The 23,050-nt window shown below is 52.0% G+C and overlaps 1 protein-coding gene across 2 annotated transcripts in view; it reads left to right on the top strand.

The window, feature by feature from the left end:
- TPR (translocated promoter region, nuclear basket protein) overlaps nt 1-23,050 on the top strand; it is a 684,526-nt gene that overhangs the window by 183,563 nt on the left and 477,913 nt on the right. For both annotated transcript variants that reach the window (XM_086956072.1, XM_086956065.1), the window contains exons 22-23: nt 17,628-17,779; nt 18,323-18,475. In XM_086956072.1, coding sequence (XP_086812198.1) covers nt 17,628-17,779; nt 18,323-18,475 — 305 coding nt within the window. The remainder of the gene's footprint in view (nt 1-17,627; nt 17,780-18,322; nt 18,476-23,050) is intronic.

The raw sequence follows: 23,050 nt of genomic DNA, 5'->3' as shown, positions 1-23,050 counted from the left end.
CACTTGCCACTGCTAGGTCCACCTGCCGGTGCTAACACACCAGGGCTTTTCTGGTGCCTTCTAAGGTCTGGCATGGGAATGTGCTCCCTCAGGAGATTGGTCTGGGGGACTGTTCATGAAGGCTGAACCTGGTTCCCCAGTTCTAAATTTAGCAGCTCTGCCCCCAGTGCTACATCTGCTCCCTCACTGACCACCATACTGCCCCACTGAGAGAAACTCCTACTGCCTTCAGCTACAATCCAATTTGACCTGCTATAAATAACTGGATGCGACTCAATTCAAATTACACACTAGGCAAGAGCAATATGCTGCCAAAAAGAAAAGGTAACAACATCCTGGAAAAAGCAAACACTCATAAGGAATGAAAGATTTAATAAAGCATGTAAAATGTAAGCAGGAACATGGTGAACTTAACGCTTTTACAGTCATTATTCAGAAATCAACAAGTATTTTTGCCTGAAAAGTTAAGGACATAACTACAGGGCCCAGAAAGGACCCATTTCAATGTCCACTTCTTATATGCTTACAAAACGTAAGCAGTATGGTTTCAAAAGACCACATTTGTGAACACAAACCCGCCGTACACATTTTGTTTTCCAATCCACCCATCAACCAGGTATTGCAGCACCTCCAGGCAGGGCCGTTCCTAGGATTTTCGGGGCCCTAGGCAAAAGGGAATGTCGGAGGCCCCTGAAATCTACATAAGTGACACCTTCTGATCTCAGGGAAGCTGCTTTGTGCAGACTCCGCTTGGGCCGCATCTCCTCTTCTCAACCATCCCAAGCAACTCTTGTACAGCCCATTTCGAGGTGTGAGAATTGCTTGGGGGCTGAGTTAAACCTGTGCGCGCTAAAGTGTTGACAATGGGCGCCCTGTAGAGTCTCTGAACTGGCTGCCTGAGAGGTGTACCCTCCCCTACGCCTTCCCACACCATCCCTTAGAGGCCCCAGGAGGGGGGACCCCCCTCCCATGAGCCCGTTTGTGAAGCATTTCTTTCACTCTGATCAGCAGACGTACACGAGAACTAGAGGTGTTAATTGCCATTGTGGGGGGTCCCATCCTGGCAGGCAGAGTGCCAGGCCCTGGGCAGCTGCCCACACTGCCCAAGCCTAGCGCCTGCCCTGCCTCCAGGTAGGAGGTACTGGAGGAAAACAATGCTGTTCAAAGAAAGACAAGAAAACAAAAGTAGCGCTTTACTGGCAAACTCTGAGAAGTGGCGCCAATGTGTTTGGGTTTGAAAAAAATTATCTGGCCACTTTAAGAACACTCCATCTTACTTTATTTAATTATTTTTCAGAGTTTGAACATTTTATTCCCGAGGCTGCACTTTGGAATAGAAAAATGTCAAAACGGCATTTCCAGCAAAAGTGGTGGTCTTTTTTGCATCCATTTCACAGGGGTACAAATGGACGACAGGAAGAGACGGTGAGAACCATTTCGTGATTCATGATTTTCGGAAAAGTGAGGAGTTAGACAGAACAAGAGGGAATAGGAGTAAGAAAGAGGGGGCAGCTGCCAGTTGCACAGCAGAAACGGACAACGGCATAGCAGAAGTGGACACCATCCTTGTCTTGTCTGGGCAGGAAGTAAGAGACGGAGACCTTTTCCTTCTCTGCTCCCCGCCCGTCCACGAACAAAATATTCCTGACGTCCAGGGGTGCATGTTCATAATAAAAAAGTAGGGGAAGGGAATCTACAGAATCAAAGTAGGGGCACGCCGTGCCCTGCCGTTCCCGCCCACTTCGACCACTGGTCTCTACCCCTCTAACCCATCTCGCTTCTCTCACTGTCTCACTTGGTCCCGCCCCTAGTCACTTTGTCACTCACGACTCTCCCCGTGTCCCTTCTACCGCTTTGTCTCTCGCCCACTGTCCATCACCCCTGCGCCCCATCTCATGCACACGCACCTCCCGCCGTCTCATTCGTGTGTGACAGCAGTGGTGCCCAGCGGCCTCTCCGCCCCCAAGCACCCCTGCCCAGGCCTCGAAAGCCGGCCTGAGAGGTTCCGTGAGTCAGCCGCCTCCCCGAGTGATGCTGCTTTCATCTCAGGTTATTGACATGTAAATGATGCCGTCTGCAGCGGGATTATCGTTAAAGCTGCCCCAAAGCGCACTAATCTGTATGGATCAAGCCCCGGTCTGCGCCGGACTGGCGTTTGATCTGCCAGTTTGTGGGGTAGTGAAGGCCACTGGAAGTACCGAGGCCTGACAGCTGGAAAACAGGGAGGCATTGTGAGTGCAAACACCGAGGCCTGACTGTGACTTGCTGGTGCCCACACCAAGGCCTGACTGGCTAGTGCAAATAGGCCTGACGTGTGCAAACGAGGCCCGACTGACCTATTTAAACACGGAGGCCTGACTGACCTATGTAAAAACAATGAGGCCTGACTTGTGCCCACACCGAGCCCTGACTGGCTGGTGCAGCCATATAGGCAAAGTGTGCAAACACCGAGGCCTGACTGACATATGTAAACACTGAGGCCTCATGTGTGCCTACGCCTAGAACTGACTGGCTGGTTAATCACCGAGCCCTGACTGACTGGTGCAGAAAAATAGGCCTGACATATGCAAACAATGAGGCCTGGCTGACCTGTGCAAACACTGAGGCCTGTTGTGTGCAAATACCGAGGCCTGATATGTGCAAACACTGAGGCCTGCCTGGCTGCTGCAAAGAGGCCTGGCATATACAAACACAAGGCCTGACTAGCTGGTGCAAAGAGGCCTGACATGTGCAAACAACGAGGCCTGCCCGGCTGGTGCAGTCACCGAGCGCTGACAGGTGCTAACACCATTGAGGTCTGAAAGAGGAAAATGCCAAGGCCTGGCCGGTGCAACCTCGAAGGCCTGTGTGCTCAAGCCATGGTTTGGTGTTTGTGAACACAAGAGTCTGACTTGACTTCAGGGTCTCTAGGCGCTGTGGGCACGGACACCACGGTCTGGCCGCTGCAAACGCTTTTGAGGCAGCAGTGACTTCTTGCAGGTGCGAATACCGAGGCTTGGTAGGCCTGAAACGGAGACATGGCAGGTGCAAACTCATTCCTCGTCCCAAACAAAGCGTCAGGCGGGGCTGCCGCTGAGTGACAGCAGCAGGGTGTAGCCCTGTCCGTAAACTGCACTTTTAACAGCATTTAGTGCATTTGAGAAGAGTACTTTTCACGAGGGTCAACCCGGTGTACACATGGAGATTTAATTTATGTAAGATAGCTCAGTTGCTTCGTGTGCTTGCTGCAGATGGGCTGTAGCCTGTATGCCACTAGTGCTCTTCCATGAGAACCTGACTCAACCTTTCACCCCCACAGATCAATAAAATAAACTCTGTCCATTCCGTTTGTTATAGTTCGGTGTGGTACTGCGCCTGCCCCTGTGTTTACACTGCTATTAAGATTTAGCTCACATTCTTTATTTGGCTAAAATCTCCATTTTTGAATAAACAGACCACGCGCATTACAAACTGTAGTAATAGAAAGAGCAAGCTCTTGTCACAAGCAGGCTGTCCAGCATATTTTGTACCTTGGTGACTTACTTTACATTCACACTATTTGTTTTCCTGCCATGCCCATTTACTTGCATGCAAAGCAAGCTCCCGTCACAAACAGGTTGTCTACCTTTGTTTAGCTTGTTTACTTGCAAGCCTTCTCTATTCACTTCTATGTCTAACAGCCCACTCTGAATTACTAAGTCGTATGGCCGCAATGGTGATAAGCATCGCGTCTGCATACTCTTTGTTGTGTTCTATGCATTCACTTCAGTGCCATCCTAACATTTCAGTCTACTTGGGTGCGAACGAACTGGGCATTACAAACACTTTTTCTGCCCTCTCTTTACTCTGTGTAGCTTCTACTCTAATTGTTGCGATTGCTGCTATCTCCGTGTAATTAGGTGTAAAGCACGCGCACATTACAAACACTATGTATACTCTTTTTGGTGTTGTCTGCCTTTATTTCATTCACAGTGTTTATTCTGCTGGTTTACGTTGTTCGTAGGCTACCGTGACCACGCAAGCTTTAGATTTATAGCAGCACGTCTTTTCTCTGTCTTTAACTTTGATAATAGCAACCACAACATTTATATAGCGCGGATAAAGTATAGCGTTTGCAAATTGTTTTGGTCACTTTGGTTTAAATACAGCTCATACCGTATGTGCGCTTTTTTTATTATCCTGCACACCACTAAAATACATACCTTTTGCAGTGTATATGGTTTTACATGGTGCTGGACGCAAAGCTTTATATTTATGGTGGCCACATACCAATCTGCCTAATCTGTTTAGATTTACTTAGGTCAAAGCTAATGCAAAGGCAGAAACAGTTAGGAAAAACATAGTTACTGTATTAAAAATAACATCTTCCTACCTACCTTTCATTTGCTACCATCAACAATATGAATATTACTTACAACGTTGCTGCGGCTCCATGCTGTCCACGTTATATAAAATCATGGCAAGTAACAAGGGGCATAAGCAGTGTCAAACATGACTGCTTGAATAGCCACATGGCACGGACAGCACACGGGCACACTAGCAGCCATGCTACTTCTCTAATGCCAATGCGTCTTCTAACTTCCATACTGCCACGCAAGGCGCGCTATGCCTCTGGGCTGCTTCACTATTGCTGCCACGATATTCACTCACTGTATTAAAGTATCAAACATCCTGTGTAAAAATACAGTTTCTCACAATTCTTAGGCCCTGCAGTCTCACTTGACTTTCGTGTCTATTTCACTATACATCTTCACAGAGTGCTTAGATTAGCTTTCGGTTCTATAATACATTCACGCTCACTTTTTAACCCACAGCTGTGTTTCGCTTCGTGTAAAAAAACGTACTCAATATAATGCGCTAGTAGATGTTCTTCTGTCGTCATTTGTATAGCGCCCAGGCGCTACGATTTGCTGCATACAGCACAGCTTCTATGACTTTTCAAAAGCTTCCAAGTTCCATTACGCTTTCACGCTTACAGAGGCGCTTACACTAGGGCGTGTTTTTGTAACTACTTATCTGTACATTATGCATTATAACATTGGTACATGGGCACCTGCCGCTGCGGTCTACAGTAATACTGTCGCTAACCACAGATCTCAACTTCCGAGCACCAGGGCTACCTGCAACAACCTCCAACTCCACATCACTCGGGGACACCACCACATCACTCGGGGACACCACCACAACAGCACTGTCCTTGCTTTCTACCAACAAGCATTGCCATAGCCAATAGGACTCGCATTAGGAAAGTGTAAGCTATTGGCTTTGTGAATAAAAATGCTATTAATTTATATATTTTCAAAGCCAACACATTAACCACTTCCGCGCGGATGACAAAGCCAGCTCGTCATGGGCGTTACCTGCGCTACGCGCATGACAAGCTGGCTTTGTCACGTAACCCGCGATTTTTGAAAATCCAGCGCACAGCGGGAAAACGCGGTAGCGCAGAAGCGGTTAAAAAAAATGTCATTTACAATAACAATAGCTCACTTTCCTAATGCGAGACCTATTGCATTGCAAATGCTTGTTAGTATTCCCTTTTCAGATGGCTACAGCCTGGAGCAACATCCCCCTGTTTCTCGGGGCCCAAACAAATCACTAAAGGCTTAATTAGGGGCCATAGACTGGGTGTTGGTCTGACAACCGCTACACCGCCTGCAGCATTACAACTGAACCAGTTGGACTGCCACAAGACCACCACAACCGCCAGGGAGCTACGGTCCGTGGATGTCCCATTGACAGTCTGAGGGCAGCATTATGCTTGGTGGTGCGCTGAAGGCACAGCCAAGCATATTACAACTTTTCTTTCTGCCAGTGGTGTCATGGAGGTTCTTCCTTCATGTTACTGCTGGCGGTGAGGAAAGATAGGGTCATGCCCCCGTGCACAGGGATGCGTGCAGTGGGGCACATGGTGTTTTTCTCCCCTGTCTTTCTGCACCTCCAGTTCCAGGACTGCACAGACTTTACAGTCCATGATGTACTGAAACGCACTCTGGCTGGCCCATGGCAGTGCCTTTCTAAGGCTCGCCTACAAGTCTTTGAAAGGCAGCACTGTGGCCCAGCACCTCCAGGACTGACTACCGGATTTTAACTCTACATCCGGCGGGCGGTGCGCATATGGCTTTGGCGGGCTTGGAGCCGGGCGGCGGCGTGGTGCCCCACTCCAGGACCGCCAAAGTAGTAATTGGACCTTTATTCTTTGAAAGTAACTAAAGATCTTTCTGCCCCCTAGGACTTTGCGCATTGACACCCTTTTAAGTTGCAGTTGCACTTTCTAAATGACTTTAACTCGTTCATCAAATTAAACATAATTTTGTTTGATCCGTTTTATAACCAGTGTTGCCCTCAAGACCCATGTGTAGGAAGCTGTCTCTGTATGTACTATACCAAAGTGAAGTATAGTGTGCACAGAGTCCAGTGGAACCCAAAAGGTAGGCAAAGGTAAAGTAGATAGCACGTCACTCTATTTGTGGTAGTGTGGTCGGACAGTAAGACTTTAGCAGAGGACAATGTTGAGCATTTGTTGTACACACTCAAAGACTGAACTTCAGACCAATTGTTTTTGTATAAAAATATTCTTTTAATTATTTTATTTCCTAGAACCAAGCAAGCCTGGCACAGGTTTGTGATAAATACTTTGTAGTAAATATACAGTTGTAACACAGTTTGAATTGTAAATGTATTTTGATTTGATCACAATAGTGTTACTGATAATGGAATCTTTTTCAGGATACAGTATATATACTTTGTATAGGATTTGTAGTAAAATTACAGGCATGTTACTTTCAAGATAACTTTTCTTACACAGTGCAGTATGCCTGGATACTGCACTGGGACATTTCCTGTAAACAGATAATTTAAAGCGTTTTTGTTAGTACAATTTTAAAGAATTTCTTTAGGTTTTCCAACTCCACATTTGAACTTTTCATAGAAAAACAGTCAATGTTATCCTATGGAGGAAAATAGTGTTATCGGTTTTACTTTGTTGTGGCAGTTTGTGTTCTGGGGTTAGACTCTGGCGTCCCCCAAGGTCAAGGATGCACTCTTGTTACACCCTCAGCGGCACTTGGGCAGCCGGGTGCGGAGTGCTGAGGCCCAATCTTATCCAATGAAAGATATAGGGCCTCCGGTTGGTGGCTGCTGATGAGCAGGCCACTGGGTTGTGAGAGCAAATCTCCTGGACCTAAGCTCTGGGCAAATGGGGGTTTAGGCCTGAACAAAAGATGCATCCTCTGCTGCAGTGGGGCGGCCGGGTGCAGGGTGCTGTTTTGGCATCGGAAGCCCTGTTGCTTTCAATGGGGAGTCTCTGGTTTGCAAAAGCACTGCATGCTCTGAGCTGAAGGTCTTCTGGGTGTGACCACCAATTGGAGAGTTAAGTTGAGATCCTGGGGGTTGGTTAGGCCCCGTTGGTTGGGCCACCCAAGGCCGTGGGGTGTCTAGTGCAGGAGTGCGTTTTAGGGTCAGATCTTCTTACCAGCTCTTGGTCGCGGTTGGGGGGGGGGGGGTACCTTCTGGTTTGAAGCTGCAGGCGTTGGCTAGAGGCAGGTCAGGTGTCACCGGATCTTGGGTCAGGATCGCCGGGGGACCTCCTCTTGGTGTTGGGCCACTTTAACTCTGGCTGTGGGCGTCTAGTGCAGAGTGGCGCAGACCTGCTGACCCTTGCAGAACTGGAGTCTGTTTGAACAAATCTGGTGTTCACGGGAAACAGTCTTTGTGGTTTAAGGCAGGCAGGTCCTCCTGGGTTTTCGAGTTTGCTGGCTGCAGAACTCACACAGGATTTTGCAGGAGCAGGTTCGAGTTGGAGACAGGCCGGTATGGCTGGGTCAAGTCAGGGGTTGTCTTCCTCTTGTTAGCTTTGGTACGGCTGTGTGTGTTCTTCTTTTCTTGTTGCAGGTTCTTGTCTGACTTCTTGATTCAGGACTGCCCCCTGAATACTGTATTTAGTAGGCGTTTTAGGGGTCTCCAGGTCAGTAGCCAATGGGCTACTGGCCTTGGGGTGATTGCACCCTTAGTGTGCTCACCCCACTTGGGGGTGTGAGCACAATCCCTAATCCTGATTGGGGCGTGCCTGCCATCTGCAAGATGGTAGACACGGGGCTGACCTGTGGCCAGAGATGCCAATCTGAAAGAAACAGGTTAGTGTTAGATTCCTTACCTCGGAATATCCCCAGGCGTCAGACTGGATCTGGAAAGTTTTGCGTAGCAGTACCCCTGCGTTTCGGTAGCCATAGTCTGCGGCTCCATGTCTGTGTCGTGATCATCTGAAAGAGACACGTTAGTGATAGATTCCTTACCTTAGAATATCCCCAGGCGTCAGACTGGATCCGGAAATTTTTGCGTAGCAATACCCCTGCGCGCTGGTAGGCGTCGTCTGCGGCTCCGCGTCCGTCGTCTGCGTCGTGAGCGCCGGGATGACGTCGTCGGAGTATATAGACGGCGCCCATGCGCGCTGACATCAGTTCTTCTTTTTTCCGCGCCAGCTAGCGCAGATCCGGAAGAAGCTCTACCCCAGTCACTTTTTGACTGAAAACTTTTTTGATCTTTTTGATCCTCTATTTAGTCGATTCTCGACTATCGGTGCCAGGGATGCCCGGGTTCAAGCCTTGCTCGAAGTGCGGCCGACTCATGTCGGTCACGGACCCCCATCGCCGGTGCCTGAAGTGCTTAGGCCTCGACCACGACGATCGAACCTGCTCCGACTGCCGGGCCCTGACGTCGAAGGCTAGGCGGGAGCGGTCCCGCAAGCGTCTCGAGCTGAGGCAGTCGGCCCCGCGCCGCTCCAGGTCCCGGTCCCGGTCCCACGGGAGGTCGAGGGACAGGTCGCGAGGTCGGAGTCATCGACGTTCCGGGAGTGGACACCGATCGTCTGGTTCCAAGTCCTCAGGTAAGAGGCATGAGAGGTCGGAGCGACACCATCGATCCTCCGACCCGCCCCGTCGCTCGCACGATGCGACCGGGGACTCGGGCGACACCGCCCACGCGGCTCCGCGGGAGTCGCAAGCGTCGCCGCCTGCCCCACACCTTCGGGTCCCTGGGCACGGCGCGTCGCAGGAGGAGGTCGAGAGGTACCTCATGGCCATGAGGGCCCTCCCTCCTCAGTCGGTTCCCGTGGCGCCTTCGGGCCGATCGGCTCCGTCTGGAGGTCCTTCCGGGTCGGGCGCTTCGGCCCCGACGACGTCGGGTACTTCGGGCCCGGCGCCGCTGGCGACTTCGGTCCCGGCGCCGCACGACCTCGCTGGATCCGGCTCCGGATCCGGGACCTCGCCGGTCGACCCTACGACCTCGCCGGCGCCGTCCCTTCAGGTGTCGTCCCCGGCAGCCGATGTGGTTGCCTCCCCCAATGTTTCCTACGGTCCTCCTCAGGAGTCGGAGGGGCGCCGCTGGGCGCCGATTCCGTCGGCCTTCGGAGAGTTCTATCTCCACGAGGAGGCCCTGGCTGTTAATCCTGGTCTCCAGGAGCCGGGTGACGAGGAGCAATGGGAGGGGTCCGAGGACCCTCTGGCACGTGATTGCCAGTCACATCAGGACTGGACATATGAGCTTGGGGAGGCCAGTGGTATTGACACCTCGCCAGACACTGGATTTACGTCGCCCCCGACTGTGGCTTCGGAGGCGGGTTCTGCTTACAGTGTAGTGTTGACGAAGGCAGCTAATGCCTTAAACCTTCAGCTCCCCGTCGCGGCCGTGAGGACTAATCTCCTCACTGAGGTCCTCAAACAGCAGTCCGGCTCCGCGGAGCCCCTCCTGCCGTTCAACGAGGCCTTGTGTGACGTTCTTCTGGGCACTTGGTCCAAGCCCGCCACAGGCCCCCCTGTGGACAGGAACGTGGCCAGACGCTACCGCCCGGCACCGGGCGACCCATGCTTTTTGTCCACCCATCCCACCCCCGAGAGCCTGGTCATCCAGGCCTCTAACTCCCAGACCGCATTCCCGTCGGCCCCGCCCGACAGGGAATCCAAGAGATATGAACAGTTCGGGAAGAAGGTCTTCTCGTCTGTGAGCCTAGGGCTACGGTCAGTGAACACCAACTGTCTCTTGGGCCGCTACACCCACACTCTGTGGGACACGGTTGCGGAGGTGCTGCCACAATGCCCTGAGGAGGTCAGGGCTAAACTCAGCCAAACCCTTGCGGACGGCCGAGATGCGGCACGTTTTTCTATCCGGTGTGGGCTGGATACCACGGACTCACTGGGCAGGGCGATGGCAACGACGGTGGCGGTTCGACGCCACGCCTGGTTGAGGTCCGCCAACTTCTCGGCCGATGTCCAGGCCACCCTCCTGGACATGCCGTTTGATGGCCGTCGCCTCTTCGGCGACAAGGCAGACCATGCGCTGGAACGTTTCAAGGACTCCAGGGCCACGGCCAAGTCCTTGGGTCTTACGGCCCCACGCCAGCAATCGGGTGCCTTTCGCTCCTTTCGTGGCCACGGAAGGGGCGCCCCACCACGGACCGCCAGCCACACGCCGCAAAATGTCCAGCAGCGCGGTGGCGGACGTGGGAACCGCCGCGGCGGTGGTCGGGGTCAGCGGCGAGGCCAGTCCACACCTCCCTCAGCAGCCCCCGCCTCAAAACCTTCCTAGTCCGAGTTTTCAGGCCCATGTGACGCCCGTGGGAGGCAGGGTTCGCCATCACCTCTCCCACTGGCATACAGTCACTTCGGACAGGTGGGTGCTGCAAATTGTCCGAAGGGGTTTCTCCCTCCCCTTCGAGTCTTCCCCTCCATCCATGCCACCTCAATACCACCGTGTGTCGGGGGATCACTTGCAACTTCTGCAAGAGGAAGTTTCGGCCCTCTTGGCCAAGAGGGCCATCGAGCGCGTTCCTGGGCCAGAAGTAGGACGTGGCTGTTACTCCCACTACTTTCTGGTACCCAAGAAGGGCAAAGGGGGCCTACGCCCTATCTTGGATCTGCGGAACGTCAACGGCTTCCTCCGGACGGAGAAGTTAAAGATGCTCACTTTGGCTCAGGTCCTGGCTGCCCTGGACCCAGGAGACTGGATGGTAGCGTTGGACTTGCAGGACGCCTATTTCCACATCCCCGTCCTGCCGGCCCACCGGCGTTACCTACGGTTCATGGTAGGCCACGAGCACTTTCAGTTTACCGTGCTCCCCTTCGGCCTTGCCAGCGCCCCACGGGTGTTCACGAAGGTGATGGCGGTGGTCGCAGCCCATCTGCGCAGGCAGGGGGTATCAGTCTTCCCCTACCTCGACGACTGGTTGTTGAAGGCGGGCTCGCCCCAGACAGTCGTCAGCCACCTCCAGACTACGGCCGACCTCCTGCACTTGCAGGGGTTCTCCATCAATGTGCCGAAGTCACACCTGTGTCCCTCTCAAAGGCTCCTCTTCATCGGAGCGGTTCTCGACTCGGCGCAGTTTCGGGTTTACCCACCCGAACAGCGGGTTCGGGATATTCAGGCTCTGATTCCTGTCTTCAGGCCGTTATCCCGGGTCTCGGTCAGGTTGACGCTGCGGCTTCTGGGGCTGATGGCCTCCTGCATCCTTCTGGTGCGTCACGCCAGGTGGCGGATGCGGGCTCTGCAGTGGGACCTGAAGTTTCAGTGGGCCCAGCATCAGGGCAACCTGTCCGATCATGTCCTGATCTCAGAGGGCACTGCGATGCAACTGCAGTGGTGGCTCACGGACCACGACTGGGTCAGTGGCAGACCCCTCTCCCTACCCCAGCCGGAGCACGTAGTTGTGACGGACGCGTCCCTCCAGGGCTGGGGAGGCCACATGGGAGAGGCGGAGATCAGAGGCCTCTGGTCTCCGGCGGAGTCCCGGCTCCACATCAACCTTCTGGAGCTGAGGGCGATTCGTCTTGCACTGAAGGCATTCCTCCCCTCTGTCAGGGGGAGCGTGGTGCAAGTGTTCACCGACAACACCACCGCCATGTGGTACTGCAACAAACAGGGCGGTGTGGGGTCGTGGACCCTTTGCCAGGAGGCTCTGCGCCTCTGGCAGTGGCTGGAACATCAGGGCGTGACCCTGGTGGTTAAACACCTGGCAGGCTCTCTGAATGCCAGGGCGGACGAACTCAGCCGCCGGTGCATGATGGATCACGAATGGCGTCTGAACTCGGACGTGGCGCAAGGTCTCTTTCGACAGTGGGGAGAGCCTTGGTTAGATCTATTCGCCACAGAAGAGAACGCGCAATGTCAGCAGTTCTGCGCGTTGGAATTTCCAAGGCGGCACTCGCTCGGAGACGCTTTTCGTCGCGAGTGGAGCTGCGGTCTGTTGTACGCCTTTCCGCCTATACCACTTCTGCCCAGAGTGCTGAAGAAGATCAGGCGCGACCGGGCCCAGGTCGTCCTTGTGGCTCCGGACTGGGCACGAAGATACTGGTATCCCGAGCTACTCAGCATGTCAGTCGATCCCCCGATTCGTCTGCCTCTTCGGGAGGACCTTCTGTCGCAGCAGCAGGGGACGGTCCTGCACCCGAACCTGTCCAGTCTCCACCTACAAGCTTGGAGATTGAGCGGCGGCAGTTGAGGCCATTTGACTTGCCTCCCGAAGTCTGTGATATCATTCTGGCAGCCAGGCGTCCCTCCACAAAGTCGGTATACGCCTGCCGGTGGAACAGATTTGTGGCATGGTGCACAGCAAAGGCTGTGGATCCTCTCTCTGCACCCCTTTCGGAAGTGCTGCTCTTTCTTCTTTCCCTTGCCCAGCAGGGCTCTGCTCTGGGCACTCTTAAAGGGTACCTTTCTGCTCTATCAGCCTTCTTGAGGCTACCGGATCAGCCTTCTTTATTCAAGTCCCCTATTGTGAGTAGATTTCTGAAGGGCATCACGCACATGTTCCCTCCTGTTCCCTTCGTGATGCCCCAGTGGGACTTGAATCTTGTTCTCACCTATCTGATGTGTGCTCCCTTTGAGCCACTTCATAACTGCCCTCTTCGTCTCCTTACTCTAAAGACGGCCTTCCTGGTTGCCATCACCTCTGCCAGGAGGGTGAGTGAGCTCCAGGCTCTTTCTTCTACTCCACCTTTCCTGTCTGTACATCCTGATAAGGTGGTGTTGCGTACACGACCTTCCTTTCTGCCCAAGGTTGTCACGGCCTTCCACATCGGGCAGTCCATCACTTTGCCCACCTTCTTTCCGCCTCCGCATCCCTCGAAAGAGGAGGAGAGGCTCCACCGTCTGGATCCAAAACGTGCGCTCTCCTACTACCTAGACCGCACTCGCCAATTCCGGGTGGATGACCAACTCTTCGTTGGTTACGTGGGCGCGAAGAAGGGGAAGGCTGTACACAAGAGGACCATCTCTAGGTGGATCATCTTGTGCATCCAAGCATGCTACTCCATGGCGAGGAAGGAGCCCCCGGCTGGATTGCGGGCTCACTCCACTCGGGCCACGGCAACGACAACTGCCCTGGGCCGCGGTGTCCCCCTGCAGGACATCTGTCAGGCAGCCACGTGGGCCTCGCTGCACACGTTCGCAAGACACTGCTGCCTGGACAGTCAAGTCCGGAGGGATGGCTTCTTTGGCCGTTCCGTCCTCCAGGACTTTCTGGTGTGATATTGGTTCGCAGACCCACCACCGGGGTTGGTATTGCTGGGGTATCTATTCTAAGGTAAGGAATCTAACACTAACGTGTTTCTTTCAGATGAACAAGTTACTACTTGTGTAACGATATATCTGTAAGAGACATTAGTTAGTGATAGATTCCTTACCGCCCTCCCATCCTCCCCGTTCTGCGAACCGATATTTAGGGTTAAGGTCATCCCCTTTCAGGGCCCTAGTTTCATGGCACCAGTGTTAGTTCTATCATGGCTCTGCGTATCTGGCGCGGAAAAGCTGTGTTATCAGAACTGACGTCAGCGCGCATGGGCGCCGTCTATATACTCCGACGACGTCATCCCGGCGCTCACGACGCCGACGACGGACGCGGAGCCGCAGACGACGCCTACCAGCGCGCAGGGGTATTGCTACGCAAAAAATTCCGGATCCAGTCTGACGCCTGGGGATATTCTAAGGTAAGGAATCTATCACTAACTAATGTCTCTTACAGATATATCGTTACACAAGTAGTAACTTGTGCGCCGGGATGACGTCGTCTGAGTACTTAGACGCTGCCCTAGCGCGCTGACGTCCGTTCCTCATTTTTCCTGCACCAGCAAGCACAGATCCGGGAAGAGCAGTACTAGTAAATTTTTGACTAACTTTTTCGATCTCTTTTTGATCTTCTCGAGTCTATTCTCGACTCCTGTGCTGATAGGGATGCCCAGGTTCAAACTCTGTGACGACTGTAACCGCATGATGTTGGTTACCGACCCCCCACCGTCTGTGCCTTTACTGCCTTGGGCTGACCACGATGACATGTCGTGCCCCGACTGCTGGGCTTTGACGTCGAAGGCTAGGCGGCAGCGGTCCCGTGAGCGCTTCGAGATCCGGCAGTCGGCCCGTGCCGCTCGAGGTCCCGGTCCAGGAGGAGGTCTAAGGACCGGTCGCGTGGCCGCAGACATCACAGCTCGGCGAGTCGACACCACTTGTCTGGCTCCAAGTCCTCAGGTAAGTCGAGGCACAAGAAGTTGAAGAAGCAACATCGCTCTTCTGACTCCCTCTCCCCTCCCCCCCCCCCCCCCCCCCCTACGCTCGTGCGACGCAGCCGGGGGTTTGGGCAACACCGCCCACGTGGCTCCGCCGGAGCCGCAAGCGCCGCGTCCAGCTCCACACCAGTCTGTCCCTGACTGCACGCGACGCCGGAGGGGATCAGCGCCTTCCTCACGGCCATGAGGTTGCGCTTCCATCAGTCGGGTCCCGCCGAGGTGCCTTCAGGCCCCGCCGGTCCGTCTGGGAGCCCAAATGGGCCGGTGGCTCCGGCGCCTTCGGGTGCTTCGGCGCCGTCTACGACTTCGGTCCCGACACCGCAGGGTTCCTCAGGATCCAGGCCTGGATCCGTGACGACGCCGGTCGACCTTACGACCACTCCGCCGGCGCCATCACCAAGGGTGTCGCCCCTGCGTTGTCCCGATCCCCATCCTGGTCCGGATCCGGAGTCGGACCGGCGCAGGTGCCCTAGGCACAGACACCAGCTTTGGTGCAGTTTCCTTCTCCAATACCACACAAATCTCAGACAACAGCCTGCCTAGAGTTTCTGGGGCGGAGAATCGACCTGGCCATGTTCCTCAAGCCAATGTTTAAGGTTTTAGGTGGGTGGCTGTCCCCTTTGGAACTGCATTATACCCTTTGGGACCATGCGTAGCTTCGCCCTTGGCGCTGAGCATTCTCCCGACTCTTTGAATGTTCCTCCAGTGCCTTACGGTGCTGTTCCAATGGCGAAACCCTTGTCCGCAACTCTTGCACCAGTACAATTTCATCCACCTGATCCAGAGATCCTTCTGGCGCTCATCAGTGATTCAGAATAGAGGACTTGGGCCTGCTTTCAGAAGAGCAATGTAGAGTGGAATGTGTTGGTGATTGCTAGCAGTATGGGGCAAACAGACTCTGACCTGGCCTCCAAGAAGGCCCATGAAACAGACAGGAGCATGTCAGCGCCTCTCCTTTTTGTTTTGATTTGGGAGAATCGCTGGCACACAGATCTCAGGTGGACCTGTCACATGGCTAGATATAGACCTGGGGTCCCTTTACTGCCCTAGCGGATGTTATCCTTCTGTGCAGTCCTCAAGAACAATGCAGCTATTTTAGAGTTTCGACCTAAATTTTTGATTGAAGTCCCTCAGTCAGCAACAACTTCAGAGCCATTGCTTATATTTATTATGGCTCTTTTAGAGGCAGTAAAGAAGGCTTGGTCAAAGCCGGCTCCAGCTCCTGCTGTCAGCCAACTAGTTGAAATATATAGGAGCACCTCTGAGTATCTACTTATTATAAAGGCAGGACGGTAAACTGTGCACTCCGTGGCCAGATTGATTTGGATCATCTGTAGCACAGAGCTGTTATGACTTGTAAATGTAATGTTAATGTAATGTAAATTGATACTTGTATAGGGCACTACTCACCCGCAAGGGTCTCAAGGCGCTTGTACGAATACCGCTGTGGAACCCATCCTGGCTTTCCCTGTGAGGCGTCCACTCCTGGGCACCCCCAGGGTGAATGCCAGGCATCCTTAGCGTTGTGGGGGCCGTTGTGGAGATTAAGCAAGCTATTGCCCAGAGTTGCAGAGTGGGACTCCATGATTGGAATAGGCACCGAGGCGAGAATTATCAGGTCCGTGGAATTTTGAGCCCAAGACCCGCCGAGGCGGGGAATTGAACCCTGGTCCCGGGCTAGACCTCTGCATCAGGGTCTGCCGCTCTAACTATTGAGCCACACTTCTCCTCTTGCTATGTTTCAGTGGACTTTCTGGGGCTGTCCAGAATACTCTTGTGAACAGCCCTTTGATGTGGAGCATCTCTTTGAAGACCAAGCAGATGTCACTTTGGAGCGATTTAAGTCCAGAAGAGAAACCCCTAGATCCAGGTTAGCAATCCTCCTCCAAGAACTCTGCCTATGGAAAATACAGGGAGTTTTCAACAGGCTTTCTAAGCAGACCACACCAGCTTACAAAAAAAATCCCAGCAGCTAAATATTTTGTGTAGCGATACAAAGGAGCAGACTAGGTCTATGTAAATGCCGACAAACCCAGCCTTCCTCCTGCTTTCTCTTAGCAACACATGGGAAGTCATAGTAGTTCATCCTGGAATGAAAGTGTACTCCTAGTTTGAGGATGGGTCTCTTATCTACAGGCCTTACTTTAGACCAATTGTTTCTGCAAGTTGTCAAAAAGGTGTAATCTCAGTCATTCATAGAGCAACACACTGCCCCCAAACAGTCCCTTCCACCAGAGGTCCACCTGCACATACTGTACTCTCTGTACTTCCAGTTTACCAATCCGGATTTTCCTTATCTTTATTGATCATTCTGGAGGATACTTTACATACATGCACATCTCTCTTGACCCTGCCCTCTTCCCCATTTCGAAAGGTCATAGCCTCATTTAGATTGTTGCGCTATTACAACCGATGTCCTAACTCCGGTCCGCCTTGAAAGACCTGGCTAAAAGAAATGAAACCGGATATCAGGGAGTGGGCTGCGTGCTATGTCTCCACGGACGTCACCTGTGACTCCATTGCTAGCGTCTGTCTGGAGTCCATGCTACTTACCAGTGCAGGAAAGCTATATCGGAAGTTTCCAGATATATTTTGGCATCTGGGATATTCAACAGGTGAGTAATCTGTCGGTAGGTAGGTAAGTATCCACCAGAAAGATGGTTACTGAAGGCAAGTAACTAGATGTTGTAAGCTCTTGAAGTACTAGAACCATCTAATTTCTCCCCATACCCTACCCTCCCTCCTTGTGGTATGGAGTACAGGTGCCGGAAGCAGGACTTTAATAGTGCCATAATATTGGTGTGTTTGTAAAGCAGTATATTAGATGGATTAGTTTAGGGAGAATTTATAGCTTCAGACCTCACCCACCTCTTCGTTCTCCCTTGGTGGCCCACTTTCTGATGTATCGGACCTTGCTACTCAGTACAAATAGCAGGCTTCTCATAAATTATCAAATAGGCAAACATTCATATGAGGGGTCATTTCTTGTAAGGAGACTGTATAAAATGTGAATCTGTCTTGTCTTACTGTTTCTAAACGTGCACTCAATGTTTTGATCACAAATTAAAAAAAGCAATTTCATGGATGTTTCCACTTCAGATGAAGCAAATGATCAGCTGGTCGCTCGCCTACGACAAGCCGAAGAACAAGTAAATGATTTGAAGGAGAGGTTGAAAACTGCCACGAGTAATGTGGAGCAGTATAAGTCTGTGGTTGTTGGGCTAGAGGAATCCATCAACAAGGAGAAACAGGTAGGTAGAAAATATGTGGAGTGCTGGACTGGTTTTGCTCTTTAAGTTTTTCCAAAAGAAGCTTCATAACTTTCTGGGCCTGGTTCTCCCGATGAGCCCTGCTGTATGACTGAGGAGCGTTTTCTTGTGTTATTTGTTTGTGTGTAACTTAACTTTCATTGCCTATTACCTTTACACAATACTCCTGAGAGGTAAACATTTTTTCACAGTAGATCTGTCTCAAGAATTTGGAAACCTGATCAGTCCTTATGGTTTGCATGAGTGGACTTTACACATGAGATGCAAACCGTTATTGATCTTGTTTTTATTAAAGGAATGAGGGGTTGGGCTGAGCAGGTAGTGGGGCCTGATTGAGAAAGAAGTCCTGATTGGAAAAGAAGTATGAAGCAGTTTTCAAATTAAGGGTTGTGGTAGAGGTTGCAGCATTTTCCTTGTAATGAGGTGTAAAGAGAAAGTAAATGAGATTACTTTATTTATGCTACATCAGTAGATGATTTTTTATGTTGTGTTTCAAAGATAAGTTTCCTCTTTTCCATTGCAAAGGTAACTGAAGATGTCCGTAAAACAGTTGAATCACGTTTGAAGGAATCTGCAGAGTATCAGAAACAACTGGAAAAGAAACTGATGGAGGCAGAAAAAGAAAAACAAGCCATTCAGGATGAGAAACATAAAGCTGTGCAGGATATGGAACAGCAGGTATATTTAGTATAACTTATGGGGTTTCATTGATGGCATGCATGGACTTGTTATGAATTTTACTGCTTGAGTAAATAATGCACAGCGTGATTGCTCAAATGATACTATATCTTTCAATAGTGGAGAGGTGTGGCTCACTGGTTAGAGGCAGCGGGTCAACGGACTCGATAATTCTCGCCTCAGTGCCTACTCTCACCTGGGAACACACTCGGTAACTCTGGGCATTAAGCTTGCCTCATCTCTACAATGGCCCCCCACAGACGCCAGGGATGCCTGGTTTCACCCTGGAGATACCCAGTAAGGGACCATCTCACAGGGAAAACCAGGATGGGTTCCCCAGCGGTCTACAGCGCCAGGACACTCGGTTAGAGTAACAGTGCGATTTACAAATATCCCACATTTACACATTTACAATTCTGCTGTAATTTTATGCATTGCAGTATTTGAATGCTGTGCAATATTAATCTATACTTGAACAGTGAGTTTTTACCCAAGTAATTTTTAAGTGCTTTGAGTGGGCTTTGTGGACGCTGTGGTAAGCAAAGTAGGTCAGAAAAAGGATCTGGTAGAAATGTCCTCCTGCCAATTTTAGCTGTATAGACTGTCTCAGGATAGCGTGGTCAGCAGTGATGAGCAGATTTCTGCAATTGCTCTTGGACTTGATGTTTTCTCAATTGTGATGCCATTTTACCTACTTTCTGACACAAAACCTTCTTTTGAGGGTACTACTCATTGACTCCAGTGGCATTTCCAAATTACTTCCATGGGTATTTTGGGCTATACTTAACTCTTGTAGTAAGTTCTCCTGGTGTTGAGTACTTGGATCTAACAACCCTGTAATTGACACATAATCTAGTCTTGTTATTGTTGACTAAATTTTATTTGCAAGTAAAGGAAGGCCGCTTAGTTGTGATGTAAACAAAAGTTGCAAGGTTCAGGCACCTAAGGCAAAGATACCATCTCACAAACTATTATAGAATTTTTGTGCTGAGGGCAGCTTTTTAGAAATGCTGTCCTGTTGGTTAAAGGACTTTAGGTGTTATATTAAATTTTCTAAGCCTTCGGGTTCAGAACAACAACGACCGCAACACCACCACCCTGCTGGACAACCTCGCCAACCTCTGTCTCAAGCAACTGGTGACCACCCCCACCCACTACGCCTGACACACACTCTACCCCGTCTTCTCATCCAGCAAGGACATCGCCTTCAGCCACGCCACCGGACTCCACTGGACGGACCACAGCTGCGTCCACTTCAGCTTCAGAAGGACCACGATCCACCAGCAACAGGTTGCACGCAGAAGCTGGAACAAGATCACAGCCGACCAGCTCGCGACTTCCCTGAGCATGAACCCTCCCACCAGCGCAACGAACCCAAGCCAGGCGGCCACCAACCTCGCAAAGTGGATCAGCAACTGCGCAGACGACCTCGCCCCTCTGAAGACCCCGCCTAGCAGACCCGGCAGCAAGAAAGCCCCATTGTTCACCGAAGAACTCGGAGCTCCAAGAAGAACTGCCGAGCCCTCGAGAAAGACTGGCGCAGAAACCCAACACCGAACAACATGACTGCCCTCAAGCTCGCCACCCGAAAACACCACCAACTGATCCACGCCACCAAGAAAACTGCATTCAAGGAATGACTGGACAACAACGCCCACAACAGCAAGGAACTCTTCAACATCGTTAAAGAGCTCTCCAACCCCAACGCCGGAAACGACATCACCCCTTCGCAAGACCTCTGTAACTCCCTCGCCTCCTACTTCCACAACAAGATCGCGGACATACACAACCGCTTCAGCTCTCAACCGACTCATGCCACGACTGAACCACCGCCCCCCACCACCACCCTCCGCGCCTGGACCCCGATCAGCACCGAAGACACCATCCGCACGATGAACTCCATCCACTCCGGATCTCAGACCGACCCCTGCCCTCACCAAGTCTTCAAAAAGGCCAACGCGGTCATCGCACCCCACCTGCGGGACATCATCAACACCTCCTTCGACACCGCTACCTTCCCGGAGAGCTGGAAGCACGCCGAACTCAGCGCTCTACTAAAGAAGCCATCAGCCGACCCCACCGACCTCAAGAACTACCGCCCCATCTCGCTGCTCCCGTTTCCTGCAAAAGTAATCGAAAAGACAGTCATCAAGCAGCTGGCCACCTTCCTCGAGACGAACGGATCCCTCTACCTCTCGCAGTCTGGCTTCCAGGCCAACCACTGCACCGAGACCGCCCTGATCGCAGCTACCGATGACATCCGAGCCCTGCTCGACAACGGAGAAACAGCGGCCCTCATCCTCCTAGACCTCTCCGCGGCCTTCGACACTGTCTGCCACCGTACCCTAGTGCAGCGCCTCAGCAACGTCGGAATCCAGGAGAAGGCACTGGAATGGATCACCTCGTTCCTCGCCGGAAGGACACAGAGTCCGCCTCCCCCCGTTCAGATCAGAAGCCACCGAAGTCATCTGCGGCGTTCCTCAAGGCTCCTCGTTCAGCCCAACCCTCTTCAACGTATACATGAGCCCCCTCGGAGACATCACACACCAGCACAACCTCAACATCATCTCCTACGCCGACGACACCCAGCTGATCCTCTCCCTCACCAACGACCCCGCCACCTCCAGAGCCAACCTACACGAAGGGAAGACAGACATAGCCAAGTGGATAATGAGCAGCCGCCTGAAACTGAACTCGGACAAGACGGAAGTCCTCATCCTGGGATCTTCACCCTCTGCCTGGGATGACTCCTGGTGGCCCCCTGCCCTGGGCAGCGCACCCAAACCAACAGACCACGCACGCAACCTGGGCTTCATCCTGGACTCCTCCCTCTCCATGACCAGACAAGTCAACGCCGTCTCCTCGTCATGCTTCAACATGCTGCGTAAGATCTTCCGGTGGATCCCCACCGAGACCAGGAAGACTGTCACCCAGACCCTCGTCACCAGCCGTCTGGACTACGGCAACTCCCTCTACGCCGGAACCACCGCCAAACTCCAGAAGAGACTCCAGCGAATCCAGAACGCCTCAGCACGACTCATCCTTGACATCCCCCGTCGCAGCCACATCTCCAGACACCTGAGAGAACTGCACTGGCTCCCGGTCAACAAGAGAATCACCTTCCGTCTCCTCACCCACGCACACAAGGCCCTACACAACCAAGGCCCAGGATACCTCAACAGCCGCCTCAACTTCTATGCTCCCACACGCCAACTTCGATCGACCGGCCACGCCCTCGCCGCCGTCCCCCGGATCCGAAGAGCCACAGCAGGAGGAAGGTCCTTCTCCTACCTGGCCGCCAAGACTTGGAACTCCCTCCCGACCCACCTCCGCCTGACCCAGGACCACCTCGCCTTCAGGAAGCAGCTCAAGACCTGGCTGTTCGAGCAGTAGCGGCCATTCCCCCCCCCCCCCACCTCCCCCCCCCCAAGCGCCTTGAGACCCTCCGGGTGAGTAGTGCGCTATATAAATGCTGTGATTGATTGATTGATTGATTATGGTAAATCCCAGCCCCAAATGAAGTAAAGGTACCAAGCAATGAAACTGTCTTTAGTTTGATATGACCTGCCTGCCCCAGATTCTTTGTAGTCCTCTCGGAAGGCAGGGCCTCATGAGCTGAAAATCATAATATTGTACTATAAGAACCTTGGATTGGCACTCCCAGTGTGCTTCACTCCATGTATTATCCTTTTTAAGCCAACCTTCTAAGGCAGTGCTTGTGCAAATGAAGTACGTGTCTCACTGGCCTCTAGACTCTAATAAGCCATGCACCTGCGCTCACCATCTCCTGGTTCGTTTGTCCCTCTGGTTGCATAGCTTTATTTCTTTTTCTATCTATATCACAGCCATTACTTTCCTAATAAAGATTGGTAAACATACAAACAATAGTTTCTCAGTAATCCATATTTTCTTTCACAATTCCTTAGTGTTGCAAAGTTGGTTCATCCTTTGTAATCACCTGGATTTTTTGCTTCGGATTGCCTGAATTTTGCTCTTACTATGAGTGAGCCTCACTACAGACTCTCACTCAAGGTAAATTCCTGGTAAATGGACAAAGTGCTAACCGCCATGTCTGCCATTTAAGATCATGCTGCTGCTGCGCAGCCGTAGTAAGCGGCTCTGGTTTGCTAACTGAACACACGTTTGTGTAGGTTGCACATGTGAGACTACTGACTTGCACAGCCTGGTATCTGTGCACAGGTAGTGTCACGAATGGAACCCTTCAGAGATTGGTGCTGACTTGTATTTGATGTAACTTTGACTGGAGTGCACTGGGTACCTGCTAACTAGGTCCCAAGTGCAAGTAATCTTTCCTTAAACCAAGATAACTGGTCACTTGATCCCCAAGTGACTAGGCCTTTAGTACCTCTGTGTCCCAAGTAAGTGGTACCTAGGGCATAGGTACTAAAGAGCTGCAACAGATCTTGTGCCACTCTAAGGGACCCAGCACCAAACTCATTCAGACTGCCACTGCAGGCTGTGTGAGAAGGTGCTCCAAAAAGTGAAAACGCTACATTACACACACTTGTGTGCTATGTCTCCTAACACTGCTTGTAGCATTTGTAAGTCACCCCA

Source organism: Lissotriton vulgaris, chromosome 1_1 (assembly GCF_964263255.1).
Source record: "Lissotriton vulgaris chromosome 1_1, aLisVul1.2, whole genome shotgun sequence".
In the NCBI taxonomy this organism is placed as follows: Eukaryota; Metazoa; Chordata; class Amphibia; order Caudata; family Salamandridae; genus Lissotriton; species Lissotriton vulgaris.
Note: the sequence above shows the minus strand (reverse complement) of the source record. Positions and strands in the feature narration are given on the sequence as shown.